Below are 21,880 nucleotides of genomic sequence, written 5' to 3'. Positions count from 1 at the left end.
GGAGGGCAGACTTCTTATACACTTGTCTCCCGATTCATTTTCTCTATTAAAAAAAATGACTGACTCCTTTTCTATCAACAGAAACAATTGCAATTCTTTTACTCAGGGCCAGATTTTCCAAATGGCAGGGGCAAAAATATACATACAAATGTAGGGAGCCAATCGTGCGCTCAGTGTGCACATGGAATTACAAAGATTGCTTGTGAATTTATAATAATGGTCCCAGCCTTGCATGGTGCTGAGTGGCTTCAACCACATGGAAGTCAATGAGAGTGGAAGGTGCTCAGCACCTAGTAGGATCGGCATAAATACCCAGTTTGTGTCTACACTGCAGTAAGGAGGTATGACTGCAGCACGTGTAAGTTTTACCCGAGCTAGCTTTGATATTGCTAAATCAAAGCCAGCTTGCATAACAATCGCAGTGAAGCCACAGCACCATGGGTGCCAGGCAGCATGGGTGGCAGTTGCTTGAGTATCTACCTGTGCTACACATTTGCTGCTGTTATTCAAGCTAGCTAGATCAAAGCTAGCTCAGGTATCCATACGTTTGGTCACTGGCAAGCTCATTTACTGGAACAGCATGGAACAATCATGCTGTAAACTCTTTGGGGCAGGGATCTTGCCTACGTCCATGTCTGTAGAGAGCCCAGCAGTGCAATGTGCATGTGCAAATGTACATATCTGCATGTCTTGGAAGATCAGTCCCTAAGGCTACATAACCGAAAGAAATCTATGCAGCCAGCCCAAATATTTTATATCATTTTTTAAACTGAAAAGCATATTAAAATAAAGTCTTTTATCACACCTTATTTTAAGTCTTTTATAGTTCTAGCAAATTCAGGACCAGTCAATCAGTGGAGAAAGGCAGAGCGTGATGCAACTACTTGTTCGGCAAATTTTATTGTGCTCTGCTGTTTACCTAATTCTCCATTTTTAATGCAGTAAGTATTTCTTAAATGCATGCTCTGCCATGCTCTTGTCCTCTCTGCAGAATGTGCCATTGGTCCAAAGAGGGACACGGCTGCTTTCTAAAGTGGCAATTCAGCTTGGCAGGAGAAGAGGACTTAGCAGCAAGGTTAATGGGCACTGATGAAGCACAAACAGGAAAGGGAGAAGTGAAGGCAGTTTGGGGATGGGGAACCGGGAGAAGAGTCAGAAGCAAACCAGGAGAGGTCAAGGAGAAAGCAGAGAAAGTTATGAGAGAAAAGAAAAGAAAATGATTGGGGCAGACAAAGAAGGGGGAAGAAAAAGGCAGTTAGACATAATGGGAGGGATTAGGAAATAAAGATGAGAAAGAGAAAATGGAAAGAGTCAGCCTGAGTCCATAGAATCCCTACATAAGCCCTCACACCCCTCATATGTGAAAACAAAGCTCTTCTGTCAGCAATTTTAAGACATACCCAAATATTATTCCTGTAATAAACAAATCTCCTGTACTATCACCAAATATTAACTATTGCGCTATCATTCTCATTTGAGAACTTGCTTCATTTTCCTATACCAAACATCATGGCAGCAGAGAGAACCCAGTTAGACACTGAGTAATTATTTCACATATAGATACCAGTATAGAGAAGCCACGCAATACTAGGATAATAGTGCTGTGAAGTGCAGTGAGCCCACTTGGAAGTCTGTGTATCCAAAGGGGACAGTATGACACTACCTATTCATAATTCCACTGTATAACCAGAAACAGGGCAGAGACAAGAGGGAATCTTAAAGTCAATGCTCTCAGTTATAACCAGGGCAATAGAAAATCGGAGGCCATCCCAACAGGCCTGTCTGGCAAACATCAAAAGCTGTGATAGCAGAAAAGTGGCAGAAAAGAAAAAGACAAAACTGGAGTATTCTTCATTCCCTCCACAAGAAATGTGAAAAAAAAAATCCCTACCCGTGAATCATTTTAATCCGTGTTTCTTTCACTGAAAATGATGGTATACTATTCATAATCTCAGACACAATCCCTTTACAGAATTAAAAAAAACCCTATCTCCTCTACTCACGTCTGCTTTCCTTATTCAACCTTGCATTAAAACCTCAAGCTGAACAGCTGGCTAAGATTCATGAACAGTTTAGATGCCTAAACTGGGCTTTGTAAAGAAAATTATGTTTGGGTGCATGTTTATGCATATGTGTGCATGCCTGTGTGAATCCATATATACAGGCACATTTTTAAATGAAACACACCGCAACATTCACAAATTTGATCCTAACTACTTAACAGAATTAACAGCTGCAAAAAGAGATACAAAGTTCCGATAAGAAAAAAACACACTATAAAAGTAAATTGTGCTGGAAGGGCAAAAGAGTGCGGCAAAAGGCCTACGTATACAACTACTAATATTGTACATGGAAAAGAATGTGTGCAAGACTATTCTGTCTGGGTGGCTTCACCAGGCGCCTAAACTTTACCAGAAAGGTTCTACAAACACTGTGTTAAAGTAATCCCAATGACATCACCAAGGAAACATTTTCCCCCCAGGTTTCATTTCATTTCTAAGCACAACCATATTTACATGTCATGGGCATAACAAACTCAGTGATCAACCCTTCTTGATTTGGGGGGAAAGCAAACACCTGCATGCACAGCAGGGAGTCATTCAGCCCCATTCTGTTCTTAGCCCGTTTGCACTTCCTGTTCAAGGACTTCAGTGCTGCTCTACTCCCTAAATTTCGATACTTATGCCTGCCCCAGTGCACTGCTGAACAATCGATGCTCTTTATCTGTCTGCAATATCATCTCAGTTACTTTCATTATTCTTTCATTTTCTCATCCATTTCTTAATTCTTACACTTCAAGTCATTTTGTTTTCTGTGACTTAATAGTTTGCAGTCATCACCTCATTTTAGGGATTTCAAAACACAAGCTGATTTAAACAGTACCATGTGTGTCCTAGTCCAGTGAATACCACATCTATATTCCTGACCTGGTCTTCACAGTGTTCACTGGATTTTACACTCAGCTATCTATAGCCCCAAGGGACTCTTCTCAGTGTTCCTAATTCTCATGGAGTGAGCATGAGTCCAACGATACGTTTTTCTTAGAGCTGCAGCTGCTGAAAGTCATTTTATTAGCTGAGAGTCTGAGCTTTTGTTTTCTTTTTTTAAGAGTAAGTTTCTAGCCCTCAGGGTTGCAGAGAATAGCTTAAAAATGTGAACCCTAAAGACTCAAATCCCAGAAGATAAATAAAAAGAACCCCAAATTTATTATTTAAGTCTCATGGTTTTTTAAGGCAATCTTACGATTTTTAGAACCTAGCTGGCTCATGATTTCTGAATGGTTGGGGCTGGCAATACTATCCCAAGTCAACCCTTCCACAGTAGGGACTGTGAGAAGTTGTATAGGAGCTATTATGCTTGCTCGACACAAATGAGGAACTCTTACCTTTCACTTGTCTCTCTCTTACCTTGGGAGTTGTCATAAATATAAAGGGAAGGGTAAACACCTTTAAATCCCTCCTGGCCAGAGGAAAAACCCTTTCACCTGTAAAGGGTTAAGAAGCTAAGGTAACCTCGCTGGCACCTGACCAAAATGACCAATGAGGAGACAAGACACTTTCAAAGCTGGAAGGGGGGAGAAACAAAGGGTTCTCTCTCTCTGTCTGTGTGTTGTCTTTTGCCGGGACAAGAGCAGGAATGCAGGTCAGAACTCCTGTAAAGGGTTAATAAGCAATCTAGTTATATGTGTGTTGGATTCTGTTTTGTTTAAATGGCTGATAAAATAAGTTGTGCTGAATGGAATGTATATTCCGGTTTTTGTGTCTTTTTGTAACTTAAGGTTTTGCCTAGAGGGATTCTCTGTGTTTTGAATCTGATTACCCTGTAAGGTATTTACCATCCTGATTTTACAGAGGTGATTCTTTTACTCTTTCTTCAATTAAAATTCTTCTTTTAAGAACCTGATTGCTTTTTCATTGCTCTTAAGATCCAAGGGTTTGGGTCTGTGTTCACCTATGCAAATTGGTGAGGATTTTTATCAAGCCTTCCCCAGGAAAGGGGGTGTAGGGTTTGGGAGGATTTTGGGGGGAAAGACGTTTCCAACCAGGCTCTTTCCCTGTTATATATTTGTTAGACACTTGGTGGTGGCAGCAATAAAGTCCAGGGGCAAAAGGTAAAATAGTTTGCACCTTGGGGAAGTTTTAACCTAAGCTGGTAAAAATAAGCTTAGTGGGTTTTTCATGCAGGTCCCCACATCTGTACCCTAGAGTTCAGAGTGGGGAAGGAATCTTGACAGATCACATTACCCCTCTTCTTGAATCCCTCCACTGGCCCCTCTTTCTGTGTTACATCAAACGTAAGACACTTCTCTTTGCTTTCAAAGCTGTCTGTGGCCTATCCCCAACCTACCAGTCATCTTTCATTCTTTATCAACATGTTGACTCCTGATTGCAATCAGCCCACAATGCCAGCCTCCTTTGACCCTTGTTAGCTTACCAAAAATGCAATTCATGCTTTCTCCCATGCCACACCTCACATTGAGATGAGCTTCCTGTAAACATCTGCAAAGGTACCTGATTGTTCACCTTCAACTCCCTCCTCCAAACTTTTTCTCCACGATTCCTACAAAAAACTTGACCACTGGTGTGCTGAGACCACTGCCTCTCCTTCTGACTAATATTGTTTCATTGTTTCCTGTGATATCAGAATCTTATTAATCTTACAGTTGTATAGCTTGTTTCCCTTGAAAACTCTGCTCAAGATCTGAATTTCTAATTTTTTTTTTACATAACCCTTTTCCTGCCCTTCTTAATATATCAAAGTGGTAAAAAAAAAAAAGAAAAAGGAATGTCACCTTTCTTCCCCTTTTGTAAGACACTTTTAAGGTCATCTATATAATGTATACATAACTTTGTATATGGGAATCATTACAGCAGGGGTTCTCAAACTTTCTTTTTTTTAATAGTGTGGACCTCATATTAATAAAGAGATTGTCTAATGGAACATGTTGCCTCCACATTGGTGTTTGTACGGACTACCCCCCTTGCTGATCACGTACGATCCCTGCAACAAATATAGCAACTACTTACATGGAAAGTAATATTAGTAAGATATCTAATGAATTTTTGCCATCCTTTTGCAGTTAGAAAGGCGAAGAACTAGCAACATGTCACCACCCCATTCTGAGGGTATACCACTGGTCCATGGACCACAATTTGGGAACATTTACTCTAAGGAATAATACACTTTTGAGGGGGCCGGGGGGTAGAGAGAGAGATTTTCTACCCAAAAGCATCCCACTTTTAAGCCACAGTTTGAACTTTACCCTTTTCCTCATTCCATTCAAAACTCCTCTGGCTGAGGCAGCTGCGCTTCTCCTAGACTATTCACACGGGCTGCTGAGGCACTCTACCTCTTCAGGGGTTAAGCATGTTTCCTCTGCAGTGATGCTACGTCTGCTTGCCTGAGGTGCCAGAGGCAAAAAATGAAGACCAGTTCCCTCTATGGTGTTAGTGCTGTGCTCTGCACTAACTACAGAGGCAACAGACTAGCCCACGGAATAATTTTTTCAAGGTTTCCTAAAGCCCTAGTCTTATACTAAACTGAAAACCATAATGCAGAGTAGCAAAGAATCCTAGATTTGCATAATGTATTATCACAGGCCTCAGAATGCAGAACTCTGAAGACAGCTCAGTCTGAAGAGAACGTTCGTTTGCTATTTTTGGAGGTTGTTTTGTGTCTTCAAAGACGTGCTTAATCTGCTGCGGCAGATCAAGCCATGCACACAAGCACTTCCTTCCATACAGATTGCTCTTATACTTTACCCTGCATTTCTTTAAAATATCTTAAAAATTGACCGTTGAAATTTAAAACCAACAGTGTGACACACTGTAAATGATTTATTTAAAGAAGACCTGTTATAGAATTGTTTTTGTATGTCCTTGTATGTTAATGCAATTTTGTTCTCAAAAATACACTTGTTGTTTTACTGGTTGTCCTTCTTATGACTCGGATCATTACATATTCCTTACCAAGACCCAGAACCTGCAAAGTTTTACACACATGTCTAACATGATGCACATGAGCAGTCCCATTTCAAATCAAACATGGATGTAAATTTCTGCAGGTCGGGGGGCCAGGACTTTAGAACCACCATGGAAGTGGTCACTGGGGGACTACAGGAGATAGAATGCATGCAAGTACACAATCTTGAGAGCTTTAGTGCCTGATTCAAAGCCCATTGAAGTCACTAGGAATCTTTTCATTAACTCCAGTGGGCTTTGGGACAGCTCCTCAGTTAATACTGGTTAGGTACCCATACAGTTTGGGCACGTTAAATAAATCTGATAGGTTTATTGCATTAATAAAGAATCTACAAATATATTGAGTACTACACACCTTCCATTTCCCCTAGAAAAGGATGTTGGGGTTTTTTTTGGTTTTTTTTGTTTTTTTTTTGGAGAGGAGTCGTCACATGCAATTGGGCAATTTTTGACACTCTTTCCTCTGCACATGCCAGTAGTGGACTGTAGGGAGTTTCTTGTACTTATAAAGCTGAAATGTGGCTGGTATGAAATATAAATTTTATCTTACCTTTAGCTGCACTAGATGCACATCCACATGTTTGCTGTCTGAGTCCTGCTGGACAGAGTAGGTCAGATCCCTGACTCTTTCGGATGTCATCCGGAGCCATGTTTCAATTTCAGGCAGATGGAGAACAATCTTCCAGTCTGCCCCTGTGTGGAGAGGGGGAGGCTTTTCATACTGTTGATCAGAATCAAGCTCCTTCATTGCATCTTCTTCACCATCTTGCTCTGCAGTGGGAGTCATGTTTATGATCATGGGGGATCCATCAGTAGTCATGGAATCCAGTTCTTGTGACCTCATGGGGCTGAGTGCAACATCCATGGCTAACATGGGAAAATCTAAACCATAATTCTTTCCAAAACAGCTGCAAAGACAAAAAGAAAGAAAGACAATTACAGTTATGAGACAAAATCTTAGATTAAAGTATTCATAAGATAAGAAATCAGCTTGATCACTAGAGATAAAATATACCATGGCATTCTGAGTGGCTTCTTCACTATACAAATCCTCTCTCAGTAACAACTTCAGGAATAAACTGAATTATTAGTTACTAATTTACCTATGAGGTTTAATTGGGAAGGATAGCAATTGTCACATTTCCTTATTTCTAGAAAATCAGCACTCTAAAAATCGATTTATGATTTTCATACTGGATGGAACTTTCTGATGTATTCTACTTTAATATAAATACAATACTTAAGATATTGTGAATAATCCCTTGCAATTCTTGTTTGTTGTCAAAGTATTGTATATTTGGGTTTAAATTAAAGTTCAGTTCCTCCACCTAATTAATCCAGGGAGAAAGTGATGGTGTGTTTTTGGTATCACAGTCTTCTCCATGGATACAAACTCTGATGTTATCAGAACTGGATTAATGTAGCATCAAACAGAAGGCAAAGGTAGATTGTGACAGATGAGGTTATTCATAAATCACAGTTACCCAGAGCATCAGGAAGATACATTGAAAAATGGCAAAATATATTGGTACTTATCTCATGTTAACCACATGTGGAAGTCCCCCTTTAAATGGTTAAGCACCGGAAACACTGAATCCTGTTATAGCAAATTTCCTTCTGGCTTGACTATGAAACAGTTTCACTGGGGTTACACATGGTGTATCATTTTGTATTTTCAAAGTAAAATCCAGTTTCACTGAAATTTTCTTTTAAAGCATTTTTTGCTTTGACCTTACGCTATTTTATCTGCAAGCAGAAGTGGATGCTGCAGTAAAGCATTATCCAAGAAAACACGAGCCAGGATGTCAGCACGAGGCCCTGCATAAAGCAAAATACCTTAGCATTCTGAAAATCTCCATTAGTTGTGTGATTCCTGAACTTCCTCAAAATTAGATCTGAATCTTATGAGATAGCTTTAATAGAGTGCCATGGCAGAGGTGGTTCTAATACAAGGCCTTGTCCCCTCCGCAAAGCATTTATGATGTTCTGCAGCACAACAAAGGCACATTCAATACAGTTGCATGAAACAGTTTAATGAGATTGGTTGTATCTGGAGACTTCTCTCAGCCATTTTGTCTATCCATCAGATGCTACAGGGCTTAAAACTACTTTTTTGTAATTCTTTTTCTTGCTTTATAGAAATTATCGAAGTAGTCATTAGCTGCAATATAGTGGGGCTCAATGCCACAATGCTTAGATATTCCAGTTTCTCCATCTTAAATTTTTCCTGAGTGAGGATTGCAGTTCAGAGCATAGGTCTTCAGTTTAGAATGGGTAAGCAGCTTTACCTCGCTTCAAAACACTGAATTGTGGTGCTTGAGCATTTAATGTGGAGCTCAGGGCATCAAGACACTCCCACGACATGCAGTCAGAGTACCAAAGTATCAACCATAACAATGGTCCAGTCCATTTCCTCTACAACCCGCATGATGCGGTAAAGTTTTGGTAGGCAGTCAGGCGAGAAAACATACCATCTATGCTATTTTGCTTCTATCTCCCACACTACCACTATTTTACTAAGCCACATTCTGCATAATCATCAGCCATGCATACATCTGAGTTTGCAGCTGCCACTAGCTTAGTAAATATTTAACTAGGTTGATTTTAAAACAGCTGATAAAATCAGGGAGAGAGAACCAAAGAAGATTGTCAGAGCTCTGAGTTACAGTACAACTTTTAATTCAAATTCCCTTTCACCCATTCAGAAATTAAATCATACATATTTTAGCAGCATTGCAGCAAGATTGTATGAAAACAGTTACAAATATATCCTCAAAATGCTGATCACCTCAAATCCATTTCTGTTCTTTACACAATTTTCAGCTTAAACACTCAAAAGTGCATTTTGTTAGACAAATCTTTCCATTTGAAAAATTCTAACTCTAATTTATACTGTATCAGAATAGACTGTTTTAAACAGACAACACAATTATTATTTTAAGCACTCTCTCAATGTTATTTCCTCCTGACCAGTGAAATTTTGATGGTGTCCACTGTATCCATATTTCTTGAAGTTTACCATTACCAAATAAGCATGCCTTCTAGCCAAATTAGTTACTCCTTCTTCATTAAATGATGCAGGTGCACCGGAAATGCAGCACAGGCCTAGTGGCTGTTCCACATACAACTAGTTCTCCATGCAGATTCTGGAAGGTTGGTTTTTTTATTATTTATTTTTATTGTGGTTCATCTCCAGTAACAGCATTAGAGCAACAATAAAAAATTAAAGCATGATTCCACTGAAACAAACAAAAGCTAAACCATGCTGCATGCAGCGTGCACCTCCAGCTGCAGGGAAAGAGTTTGTAATCAGCAGCCTTTAGGAACTAACTGACCTGCTTTTTGTCCCCATACACTTGACCCTACAGTCTGGCTTCCCCAGCATTGTAGCTAACAGCACCATTATTCTAGTGGTGTTAAAGTCCATCAAATCCTTTTCTTTCCACAAATAAGACAGTGTTAAATATATCACTTCGTTTTTCCCATGTACTTGTAAAAGATTTCATACAAACATAAAATATACCATGGATTCTCATTAACAGGGCCTGGGGATGCTCTCTCTTTCTAAAAGCTCACAATGCTTGAAAGGAGGCCCTGTTGCAGACAGAAATTACTGAAGCTGAACACTAGTACACATTATTCATTATATTGTTTCTTGGCAGATCAAAATGCATCACAATCCATCTATATAGCCACAAAAGAAAGCTGAAAGGATCTCTTGCTCTCTCTCAGAGAATTGGCATCAAAATAATGTACTCATTGCACTGTTATCCTTAATATCAATCTAGGACCCGTAAATTCCACTGTCTTTCCCTTCCCCCATTAGCTCTGACTTCTCCAATTGTTGTAAAGCAAAATAACTCCAAGGTTATGCCTGCATCAACCTATAAAATGTCCTGCCAAAATACTGTCAGTATGACCTTGATTCACATGTGTATATTTGATTTGAAAGGAAACTCAAAGTTCTTGCTGAAGAACAGTGTTGTTACATAGCTCTATAGGCATCATACTAAATAATAACCACCAAAGAGTCTCCAATCACAGCAAAAAACTTTGCCAATCAAGCTGTTTTAAGCAATTTGAGAACCAGAACACTTGCCAGAATCAGTATTGCTATCAAAAGTAGTTCTTTTTTTTTTGGTATGCTAAGCACTTACAGTCAAGGTCCAGAAGCTTTTGTGTTCCTAAATAACTAAGCAACTTTATAACTGGATAGTTCAATCATTCATGATAGCCTGTTAATGCACTATTGCGCGAAGCCAATCAAAGCTAGATTAAAGCATTCTTGTTTCTCAGTTGGGAAGGTGCCCTTTCCAACTCCAACTATTTGGAGACAGTTTCAGTTCCAATATCCTGCTAATATTGTAGTTGATGTCTAGTACATCTGATCCAAAATATTTCACATGCTGGAAAAAGGCCCAGATACAAAAAAGAAGAGTGCACCATATAAAGCAGTGATATCTACTGTATAAAACCATTTGGGGGGGGGGTTGAAATGATTATGTTAAACAATACATTTGGGGCTAAATTTGTCATTTTCCTTTTTTTCATTCTGACTCCCTTTATAGGGCACAGAATCTGATTAACAGGAACTCCTGAACTGAAGTAAGCAGGGTGTCTTGGTTAACTTGGTCCTTTAAATGACAGTCTTTCCTAATGGTTATTTTCATAGATATCAAAGCATTAAATGGCTGACCTGTTCTTTTCCAAATTCAACATTTTATTTTAAAACATGGGACTTAAAACATTTTCTTTTTAGCCACAGGGAAACAGTATGAATTAATCTAAAATTGCATGAAAGAAGTTGAGAGAAAACTTGTTATAAATTCAACTTTATCTTTTGAACTCCATACTTTTGAAATATAAAATGGCCAGTTTACAGTTAGTGTAATTTACAACTGTGGGAGTTTAGACCAAAATTTTCAAACCTTGATGCCTGAGGCTGGGAACCTAGATATACAATATGATTTTCAGGGTTGCTCTCACTGGGTGCTAACCAGATTTTTAAATGTTGGCCTTAGACTTTATTTTGCGGCTTACTGACTTCACTGTAACAGGCACAAATGGAGACTGAAGGGAAAATAATGATTATAAGTACAACATTGAAAATGAAATGCATTCTCTAGTTTATACCAAGATTTCCTATCATACAAAATTTCCTTGTGAAAGAAGGTGAGAAGAAAAAAAGATATATATTTCTTCCTAAATAGGGTATCCATCAATCGCACATCTATAGCATCCCAGAATTTCAAAGTTCATTATAAGCATTAAGAGCCCAGTGTTGCATTTCTTGTGCACCCATAACACAATGTACTCAGTGATAGTTCTAGGTGTGCAAGCGATCCAGGACTGGGTTCTGAACAGTGTCAGAGTACCCCTCTGAACTGAGTCTTACTATGCCCAAGACAGATGAGTCAGCATCTTAAGTATGATTTTTGGCTAATATGTTTGTACAAAAGAAACCACAACAAATACAAGTCAAAGCACCAGTATCACTTTCAATTTTAGAGATAAACTTCCTGAGCCCATTGAAAAGGATGCAATAATTATAAACCATACGTTGTAGCTATTGGCTAGAATTATTTCTAGTGGGAGAAAAAATGCATTAACAGATTAAATGATTTTGAAAGAATCATTCTGGACTAGGACTACTCTTATATATGTGTGTGCGTGCACGTGCACACATATATCCCTTTACTAAGTGCATTAAGCCTAACAGAAGGCTGATTACCTTCCACAATCACATAGGCAATCCCCTTTTCTCCTAGTTTTCCACTCAGAAGCTGACACTTTCATGCAAAGCATAGAATTTGCGTGTCAGCCATAATATAGTTCAATCAATCATCAAAAGTCTTCTCTCACTCATTCTGCCCTCCGATTATTCAGATTCTCCTTGTTTATAAAATACAACACAAATTCATTCAGTCAGCCATCAGATCGTCCATCTTTTCCTGCAACAGCAGCTGGTTCCTGTCAAACAAAGATTCATTAAGTATTTTAAGTCATACATTGGTCCAAGCATTGATCAGTGGTGCAGACACTGGGTTGAGTGAATGTTAATGAGCTCTAACTTGTTTTTTTCTCACTGTCACATATTGTTAAAATCAGCTGCAAGCATTATATGGCCACCTATCTATCAGGAAAACAATTCATTTTCTTCTCCACAGTGGTCAAAAAAAGGCTGAAAGTAATTAATTAAATAACTATGCCTGGTTGCTGACTTTGAAATCTAATGATGCAAATTTCAGCAACAACAGAATTAACTAGCTCAGTGCTGTTCGTTTTAATATCCAGCCAATGTGTTTATCCCACACAAAACTGTCTCCTATACCTTCCGAGCATCAAAAGCCCCAACTAGCCTCTATGCAAATGTTAAAACCTCCACCTTTCCCCTGATAAACTCTACAGTAGATGTGTTTCAATACCAAATTCTGCAGCACACAGAAAATTAAAAATTTAGAAGCACTGTGAAATAAATTGAATTTACCACAACAGATTGGACAGAATAACTGAACTGAAGAGAGGGGTCAAAATTTTAAATTCAGCCTTAATGGTGACTCCATTTCATGCCTGCAATTTAATAGATTTGTGGATTTTAACAGATTTTAATGCTAGAAGGAAATAATACGATTATCTAGTCTGACCTCCTGCATAACATAGGCCAAAGAATTAAACCCAGTAATTCCAGTATCAAGCAGTAACAATAATGTTATTTACACTTGGAATTTTCAAAACCACTAAAAATTGGCCTCACTTGCCTTCCATTAAATCAACAGTAAAATTCCCAAGGATTTAAAGGGGAGCAAAGAGAAGCCAATACTGAGTTCTTGTGAAAATCTCACCCTAGATGTTAAGTACCGGACTATGTCTGCAAATCAGGTATTAAGAAATCTGAAACGACCTGCCATGCACTTTGACATCTGCAATCTCCCGTTGTTGCTTGCGGAACATGAAAAGTTTATACTCACAAGGCGAATAATCCCTTATTCTCACTGGGACTAAACAATAAATTAATTGAGTAAATCTGGGTAAATCCAGGTTCTAGTGCAATCAGAAAACATCAGTTTAGGGCCATATCATCTTCACGGCTTCCACTGTTGCTCTTTGTCACAATTTGGGCCAGCCCCCCGCTCTGGATGGTCATCAACCTGTTGTGAGTGAACTTGATTCCTAGATCCCACATGCTTCTAAACACCCCTGGATCTGGGAAGTGACTGGTCATGTTTCTCTCTCTGGGTCTCTGAGGCCTACTTCCAGGTGCAGATCTCATGCCTGCACCCTTCCTTAGGGCATCCAGACTGCAGATCCCCATATCTAAGATCCTGGAACCAGCAGCCTCAGCCTTCTCAGGCTCTCAGCTGCTTAGACAAGTTGCCCCAGAGTTCACCTGCCTGTGAAAGCTGTGGTTTCTTGATTAGCCCTTTCAGGGACAAGTTGGCACGGAAGCAAGGACCACAGGCTTCGAACAAAAGTTTCCTTACAACAGTCATTTTACTCTTAAAGAAAGCACACTCAAGAGTTATGGATCTTTGAAAAACAACACAGTCCTGAATGCAGCACCCAGAGTCTGATCTCCCCTCCCCACAACCCCGACAGCTCTGGTTTTGGACAGTGTCCTTAGGCTAGGCCACCCTTCCTGCCACTCTAAGCCTGGAGTTCTTAAATGTTGCAGTGATTTGGCCCTTTGCTTAGAGAAGCATCCATCTCTTAAAACCGTGTCTGTCCCCTTTTCGCCCATGTGCTTTGAGGTGAGGAAGTTCCAGGCTTCAGCTCTCCCAGTCAGCTTCTGTGCAGCGTGTCATTCAAAACTCAATGGCCCTATAAGTAGAAGGCCCATTGTTCAAGTAGGAAATAGTTGTTCAATGTTGATAGCTCTAGATTGCTCTGCGCCAGCTTCTCAGACACAGTTATTCAACTACAAACAACTGATGGTCTAATCCATGATGGAGATGCAACACATCATAAGTGTTACTCTCCAAAATGGAGGTTACAGTAGAAGCTGGAAGTCTTGAAATAAAATTGCCTTCACAAACCAATATGTAGTTCACACTTTGCCCTGGCTAGATCCCTATAGGTCACACTGTTCACATAGACCTACTTTATCCCGCCACTTCCTTTCCACACAGGCATTTCCCGGCCATCCTTCCCATCTTCCTAGGCCCTGATCACTCACTCCCTTCCTTCTAGGACTGGGTGATCTGCTCCATGGCTAAGGACCTCCATAGGGAATGGGAACTGAATACTGCAGGACATTTATAGTGCAAACTGGGGTCTCAAACTCACCAGTGCAAATCCATCCCCCTTCATTCTATCCCAAAATCACTATGGTCACAGTGGTCTGGATGAAATAAAGTTGGTGGTCTAAGTATTGGCCCACCTCACTAAAGTCATCATTTCAATAGTTAACACCCTTGTTGGCAATTTCAGCAGGGTCCAAGGATTGAATAGACCATTTGCTCCTAGACGAGTACTGATGAACATAAGCAGGGCAGTATGAGCCACGCTTGCACTTCCAGTGCCCAAATTGTATCGGTAGCTCCACAGATCAATAGCCATTCAAACCTCCTGGGGTCTCAAAGCCAGCATCTCTTTCACCAGCACCAAGTTCACTTAAAATTAAAAAGAAAAAAAATAGTTTTTAATCTAATATTAACTGGAATAATCCTAGAAAAGAGTAACTCAGGAAGAGGTAACATTTATTTTCCCACCTCAATGAGAAAAGTTTGGACAGTATCACATTTTGCCAGTGCCTGTGAAACCCATGTGGGGAAGGGAACCTGTAACTACTCATCAAGAAATCTCAACTCTTCTTTATGTGGGACCTAAGTACCATACGGTACAATGAAGCTGTGCATGAAATAGTATATTCAATATATACACTCAAAGTTCATATCATTTTACACTCCCACTTGAGGAAAGGCAAGGAGAAAAACCAGAAATTGAGAATATTAATTAGCTCTTACTGTAGAGTAGAAATTATTGCTTCATCTGTTGTATGTATTCACATTGAAGAAAGATTTGAAACAACCATGTTCACAGGAAGCTGGACCGGTTGATTTTAGTAACTATTTTTCCTACCCAAGTCTCTCTCAACGGAGACGACTCCTCCTCCTCACCTTGCTCTGTAGAGAAGAGTGAGTGAAAGACAACATGGAGAGAAAAGATTAATTTTAAAATGGCCTTACACAAATTAGGGGCTTCACATTACCCTAGCAGTACATCAGCATCCTTTAATATCTACCTTGAGGTATTAGTTGCCCTAATTTCCATTCCCAAGTGTTGGCAATACTTAAATGTATAGTGGCATGTTGCATTTGTCCCACGCCCCAGTCTAAGCCATATAGGATCTCCTTGCACAAGTGGCCAATATCAGTATGTAAACTACAATCACAGCTTGATTTCCACTTGCCAGCTATCAAGTACAGAAACAATTAAATAATCAGGTGGTGGAAATTCCAAAATAAAGATTGTCCTACTGGCAGGAGGTGGCCTCCTGGTTTCCAAAACCTTCTCCAATGGAAAAGGATAAAAAGCCTTTCAGTTTGGAAGGTGATAAAATCAGGCTTCAGTTCAGAGGTATCACAGACACCTGTAGCGATATTTCAAACTGGACTTGCAATAGTCTGTAATTTGCACAGATGCAGCAAAAATTGGTTCATAATATGAGGGGTTTTTAAAAAGTCAAATTACAAACTGTATGAAGTTAATGGGAATCCTGCCCAGGACTTCCAAGAAATGTAATTCCCACCAACATAACACGGGGCCAAAATAAATCGAGGAGATGTAGGAGAAGTTTTCAACATCTATGATGCTAAGATCATACTATGCTCTCATATCCCTCCTTCAAAGTAACCTGCACTCCTGATATAAAGATGAGCAGATAATGTTCTATAGTGAGATCCTCAGATGCTCCAGAAAGAAAAAGCAGTAATATTGCTCCTTGATAGTTTTCTGGGATGCATTAGTGATGAAGATAAGTATACAAAAGGTTCCAGAACATTTTACAGCTATTTTGGTTGTACGTTAGGTCACGTCTAAATGAGTAGTTGGTGCACAGCAAGCTGGTGTGCAAATCTACAGTGTTCTAGGGTGCCACACACTAACTGTCTGTGTGGTCCCTGCTGCTGGTCACTAAAATGTCCCTACACTGTGCACTAACTTTAAACAAGGCCTTTGTCATAGTTTCAGGGCACTTATATCTGTGGACCACCAAGGCCACCCACTTTAGGCTTACAGCTCCAGGCCGTCATCTCTCTGGCGCAGAGACTTGAGTCTCATTCTCTCCAGATAAGGGATTTTAAGGCTACTCAGCTCCCTTCCTTACACTGTGCTATCCCTAGCAAGCCATACTGCCTTAAAAGACCAGTGTCTGTGCTTTTCTTTCTCTATGAAAGCTATGACTAATATATCACCCGCAGTTATAAGTTACCACTCAGCTCCTTCTAAGCAAGCGTATTTATTTTTAAGGTAAAAGCATGACAGAGAAAACATATTAAAACAATAAAAACCTACATACATGCTAAAAAGTGTACCAAAGATCACCCCAATCCAGCGTAGGGCTCTGGTGGATATCTGTCACTAATTTAAAGGGGCCTGAGCTCATCTAATCACCAGCCTAACAATCAACAGAAAGACTGAAGGGAAAAGCTGTGGCAGCAGCTTTGTTAAAAAAAAAAAAAATCACCATCAGGGTAAAACTGGGATGGTGACTTCACAGACTCACGTCTTTGATTTCCTGTTTTATTGTCTCATTCACGCCACAGAAAATCCAGACTTCATAATTTAACATCTAAAGAATGTCATCAGACAATAAGTCAGAAAGCGGGAGACTTCAGTCACAGATGAGGCATTTTCTTAATATCTTTTCTCTGCTATCAAGAATAACTCATTCCTGCTGCAGAACAAGGAGACAATTAGCTATTTGCAACTGTCTGTGAAAGCAATTTGTTCACAGTTGCTATCCATCAGAACTTCCTTTTGAGAAAAATACAGCTAACCGCTTTAAAATATTCCGCCTACCTTTAATCATGCAAGACCTAGTTTTCAAAGACTCACACAACAAGGTGATCTGCACAAGATGTGAGCGTGTGTGTATACATAGGTGCCAACTCCATGGGTGCTCTGGGGCTGAAGCATCCATGGGGAAAAATTGGTGGGTGCTCTGCAGCCACCGGCAGCCAAGTGCCCCGCCCCAGCTTACTTCCACCTCCACCTCCTCCTCTGAGCACGCTGTCCCCGCTTCTCCTTCAAGTGCTTGCCACCATGGAACACATGTTCCGTGGCGTAACAAGCTGTGGGAGTGAGGGGGAGGAGTGGGAACGTGGCACGCTCAGGGGAGGAGGCGGGGAAGAGGCAGGGCCAGGGCGGGGATTTGGGGAAGGAGTCCAATAGGGGTAAGGAGGGGTCTGAGTTGGGGCAGGGGCAGGGCTGGGGGGCGCGAGCACCCACCAGCGCCAGGAGAAGTTGGCGCCTATGTGTGTATACATATATATGCTTTTGCATGCAATTCCTTACACACACACACACACACACACACACACACACACACACACTTGGAAGAATGCATGTGTTCTGGTGCAATCTCAGCTACATCTGTAATGACAAAATTTGTGATGCATGTGTAAGCTCTAGAGCTAGAAGACTTAGAGGGCTGGAACACCTAAATCCCACTAGAGAAAAGAATGGAAAAGTTAGCCCTAGCCAGCAACATTCGCATGGCAAATCATACAAATGATGCTGGCTAAATTTAGCTGGAATTTGTCTATGTTCTGATTGTGTAAGTGATAACAGATTGTTACTGTACTCATACTAGGGCACAGGAATTGTGTAAGACATGCCCTACAGTAGGTGGATTACCCTGGCTTTACAGGTGTTGGACTTCAGTTTGGGAATACGATTCAATTTCATTAAGGAGTGGGCTCTGTACGAGAGACCAGGAGCTCTATCCCATAGAGCAGATGTAACACATACTCACCAGTGGGTTACAAGACCCTCTCTGTGCCAATCCACAAAGGATAGGAGTTGTCACAGCCCCCGGCTACAGGGCCTTGGCTCAAACTGTATCAGCTCATACTTTTAGCTCTGGAGGGCTTCAGGGTACTGGCCATGAGTGTGGCCATCACACAGGCGCTCTGTCCAAAGTCCTGTTCTGCTGTTGGTTCCCACCTGGAGATTCTGAACTCTGCAGGATTGGACCAGACCAGCAGTGGTAGCACAGATCTGACTTGACAAGTGGTGATGATGCAGAGCTGACTTCACAGTACTCCAACCGGCAGTGGGACAAAGCTGAGCTTCAGAATGGGGCCTGACCAGACTGCCAGAAGCAGAACAGATGTCACAGAAGTGAACCAGACAGCTGCCCATTGGAGTAGGACCTGGGGGGAATGTCTCTGGACTGGAGCAGACAATGAGAGAAGAGTCAACCTATGGTGCTCCCGCCTCACTTCCACTGGATCTAACTGAACCTACGAGTAAGGCTAAGATTTTGTCATGGTTATTTTTAGCAAAAGTCATGGACAGGTCATGGGCAATAAACAAAAATTCACAGAAGCCATGACCGGTCTGTGACTTTTGCTGCTGCGGTTCCATGATTTCCAGCACCACTGTGGTGGCTGGGAGCTGTGGGATTCCCCCTTCGCTCGCGGTGGCTGGGAGCTGCAGGGTGACCATATTTCCCAAAGAGAAAATGGGGACACCCCAGCCGCTTGTCCGAGGAGTCCGAGGCTGTCGCCTGTCACTGGAACCCTGAGGAGCGCCCCCTCAGGAGTCTGTCACCTGTCACTGGAACTTTACAGGGGGCCCGCTGTCGCTTGTCACTGCTGTCCCCGGAACCCAGCCAGGGCCCCACTGGCTGTCAGCCTCTGGGGCTAAAACAGAGACCCGTCAGGGAAGTCTCTGGAAGTCACTTCCATGACCTCCATTACATAAACGTAGCCTTACCTACGAGTCGTGTTTTAGGTGGGTGGGGATTGTTTGTGACTAAGACTTCTGAACCACAACAACCCAGACAATTAATGCATTGGAATGATTTGTTCGCCATGGTCCTGCCAGTCACTGGGTTTTGCTCATTTTATTGTATAATATATTTCTCTCTCACACACACATGGGTCTTGAATTACTTTTGTTTATTTTATTCCTTTCTTCCCCCTTCCCCTGACCCCAAATAAAATGTGCTTCCATGTTTCCAAAAACACCCGCATGCTTGCAAGTGGGGAAGAATCACCTTGAAAGGTGACCAAGGAGTTATATTTTAATTTCCCAAAGCCACAAATAGGAATACAGTTCTGGATGAGGGTTTGAATCCTAGTTTATTTTATTGTAGAAACTTCTCATACATACGGAAATGCTGTTGGTGTGCAAGAAGTGTCTTTTGTAAAGCAATGTGATTTTTGCATGCAAAACTGATGGCTCAAATTAAAAAAGCTAGTTTGTGGCTGTTTTTGAACCTGTATGCACACTAAATATAGGGACAAATAATTATGACCTTGAAAGCACTTATGTGAATGACCACCTGCACTGTTAAGTGGCGGGTATTTGGCTGGGTGGCAGAATGAAGGGAACTATGCGTTTTGGCTGGGGGTGGGAGAGATTAAAACTGTTGCAAAAGGTATCAGCGTGGTCGCTGACTCATCCCCTAGGAATGTCGGGTTTAAAAGGGGCAGTTCTGCACCTGAGCCTCCCTTTTACATGGACAGGCTGAAGCAGGATCCATCCTCCCTCCCCTTTAGGTGGTAAAATACCAGGTTTGGTCTAGACCTGCTGTGGGTAGTCCACTAGCCGCCCCTCTTTTACGGGGGCTGGGAAGGAATTTTTCCCTTACCACCATATTGGCCTGGGGGCAGGTGGGGTTTTTTCCCCTTCCCCACAGCGGGTTCAGGAAGGGCTCTGCTCATGTATGGCATGAAGGGCAGTAGACTATTTGGGTGGATGTCCAGTGCAGGTACTCCAAGGAAAGGACCGGATAAAATGTATTGGAAAAGAACTTCAAAAAAGTTGTTTGTTAACGGAATGAACAGGGGCGGGGACTGCTATGATTGGTACAGCAGGAAGCCAACCCCCCATTCTTATAGCCCACCTTAACCCTTCTACAAGGAGGGGTGGACGGTAAGGTCCCAGCAATGGATTTGCTGGAGGGACCTGGATGGAAAAAGAGGGGGAGATGGTAAAAGCCCCCCACCCAGGTAATTATGGAATAAACATGGGGTTACCTGCCCTGTACAAGTTCATCTGCTGGGTAGTCCCAGACATATAATAATAAAGTTATGGCCTGAGTAAACCCATGTCAAATGTCTCCTGTCCTTCTTTAGGTCTAGACAGACAATAACTTTGGTCATGTAAGTAGTCCCACTGAATACATATGAAATTGTCTTGTGCTTCTGAATATATGCCTCAATGGCCATAATGACAAAAATATTGCATTTGAAATGCAGGTTATTAAACATATTATGTATATATTTTGATATATGACACTCTGTTTGGTCTAGAAATTAGGCAAGAAATTCCTAAACACACTCTCACCTCATTTCCAGTTCTTTCCAGGTCATGAAAGAGAATTATCCTTATTTTTGCTTTCTTTTCCAGCCAAATGGGGGGGGGGGGGCAGGGAATCAGAGGAACATAAAAATGATACAGACAAACATACATTTCCAAAAGACCAAATAAAGGCTCAGGTGTGCGTGGTGGTTGTTTTTTGGTAATTTCTTCTCTCCTTACGTATAATATTACAAACCAATATCAAACTATGTCATTTAGTTTGAGTGCGCAACATTAAAACTTAATTATGTCGGGTTTGTTTCCAAAAGATGCTGAGTGCCTGCAGCTTCCATAGGAGTGGCTCCCAGAATCAAGCCTTTAATAGTTTTACAAATTAACATACTGATTACATTTAGGGTTGAATTTACATAAACGGGAATATTCTGAAGAGACAGCACAGTGTTAAAATAATATTATAGGTTCTCCTTTTGATTTTTTTCCATATTCCAACAAATTGACATATTTGAAGATGGGAATAATCATACACTCAGAGTGCAAAAAAGAAAATCTCTTAGGCAAACAGATAATTCATTAAAAAAATTATAACCTTCATAAGTACATATTTTCCAAATGCCTAATGGTTGCTAATTCAGCTTCAGACTGGAAAAGTCATAGAAACTACAATTATCAAAAGAGAACACAGAATGGTGGGATAGGGTATCAAGTAGGACTGGTCAAAATTTTTCCACCAAAACTCTTTTTCAGTGGAAATTTTTTTCCCCAAAAAGTGTCTGCTTTCTGGGGAAAATTTCAATTTTTCATCAAAAGCCTGAATGTCCCCCCAAAATCAAATATTTTGATTCTGAAATGCTGCCACTGTGACTTATTGGAGCTGTAGTTAAATTGTTTCATACTTCCATTCTCTTCTGTTGGCAGACTACCTCCCATGACGTAATACCTCTCTTCACCAAGAGTGGAGGTGGTGGGTACATCATGGGAGATGTAGTTTTTACCAGGAAGCCTGGTCTATAGAGTAGAACAGGAGCATGAGGAAACTGAAATACAACTCCCATAAGGCACTATGGCAGCATTTCAGAATCCAAATATACTGGATTTCAGCAGACATATTTAGGATTTGTTGCGGAAAACTCAATTTCCCATGGATGTTTAATTTTCAAAGTTTTTGAAGGAACCCCTCCCTCATACACATTTTCCGATTAGCTACAGTATGACAGTTTTATTAGCCTGTGTTTGGGATGGTAACATTATTCCCAAAAAGTGTAGCCATAAGTGAGTCATGAAGGTCATCCCAAACAAGTGTTGAAAAAACATTTATATCACACCCTAATGTTTTTTATGTATGCAGGCCCCATGTGCTCTGTGATTCTAAGACAGGATCTGTCCTTGCTGGAGAATTTTGATCCAGA

General features: G+C 40.9%; 1 protein-coding gene across 4 annotated transcripts in view; it reads right to left on the bottom strand.

Annotated features, from left to right (window-relative positions):
• The window catches only part of AKAP6 (A-kinase anchoring protein 6), a 393,441-nt gene that overhangs the window by 302,566 nt on the left and 68,995 nt on the right, over positions 1 to 21,880 (bottom strand). For 3 of the 4 annotated variants that reach the window (XM_074955831.1, XM_074955834.1, XM_074955833.1), the window contains exon 2: positions 6,532 to 6,889. In XM_074955831.1, coding sequence (XP_074811932.1) covers positions 6,532 to 6,855 — 324 coding nt within the window. In that variant the 5' untranslated portion in view covers positions 6,856 to 6,889. Of the gene's footprint in view, positions 1 to 6,531; positions 6,890 to 14,944; positions 15,104 to 21,880 lie in introns of all 4 variants that reach the window. The other variant, XM_074955832.1, reaches the window with a different exon arrangement.

Source organism: Natator depressus, chromosome 6 (assembly GCF_965152275.1).
Source record: "Natator depressus isolate rNatDep1 chromosome 6, rNatDep2.hap1, whole genome shotgun sequence".
In the NCBI taxonomy this organism is placed as follows: Eukaryota; Metazoa; Chordata; order Testudines; family Cheloniidae; genus Natator; species Natator depressus.
This window is presented reverse-complemented; position numbering and strand designations above follow the sequence as displayed.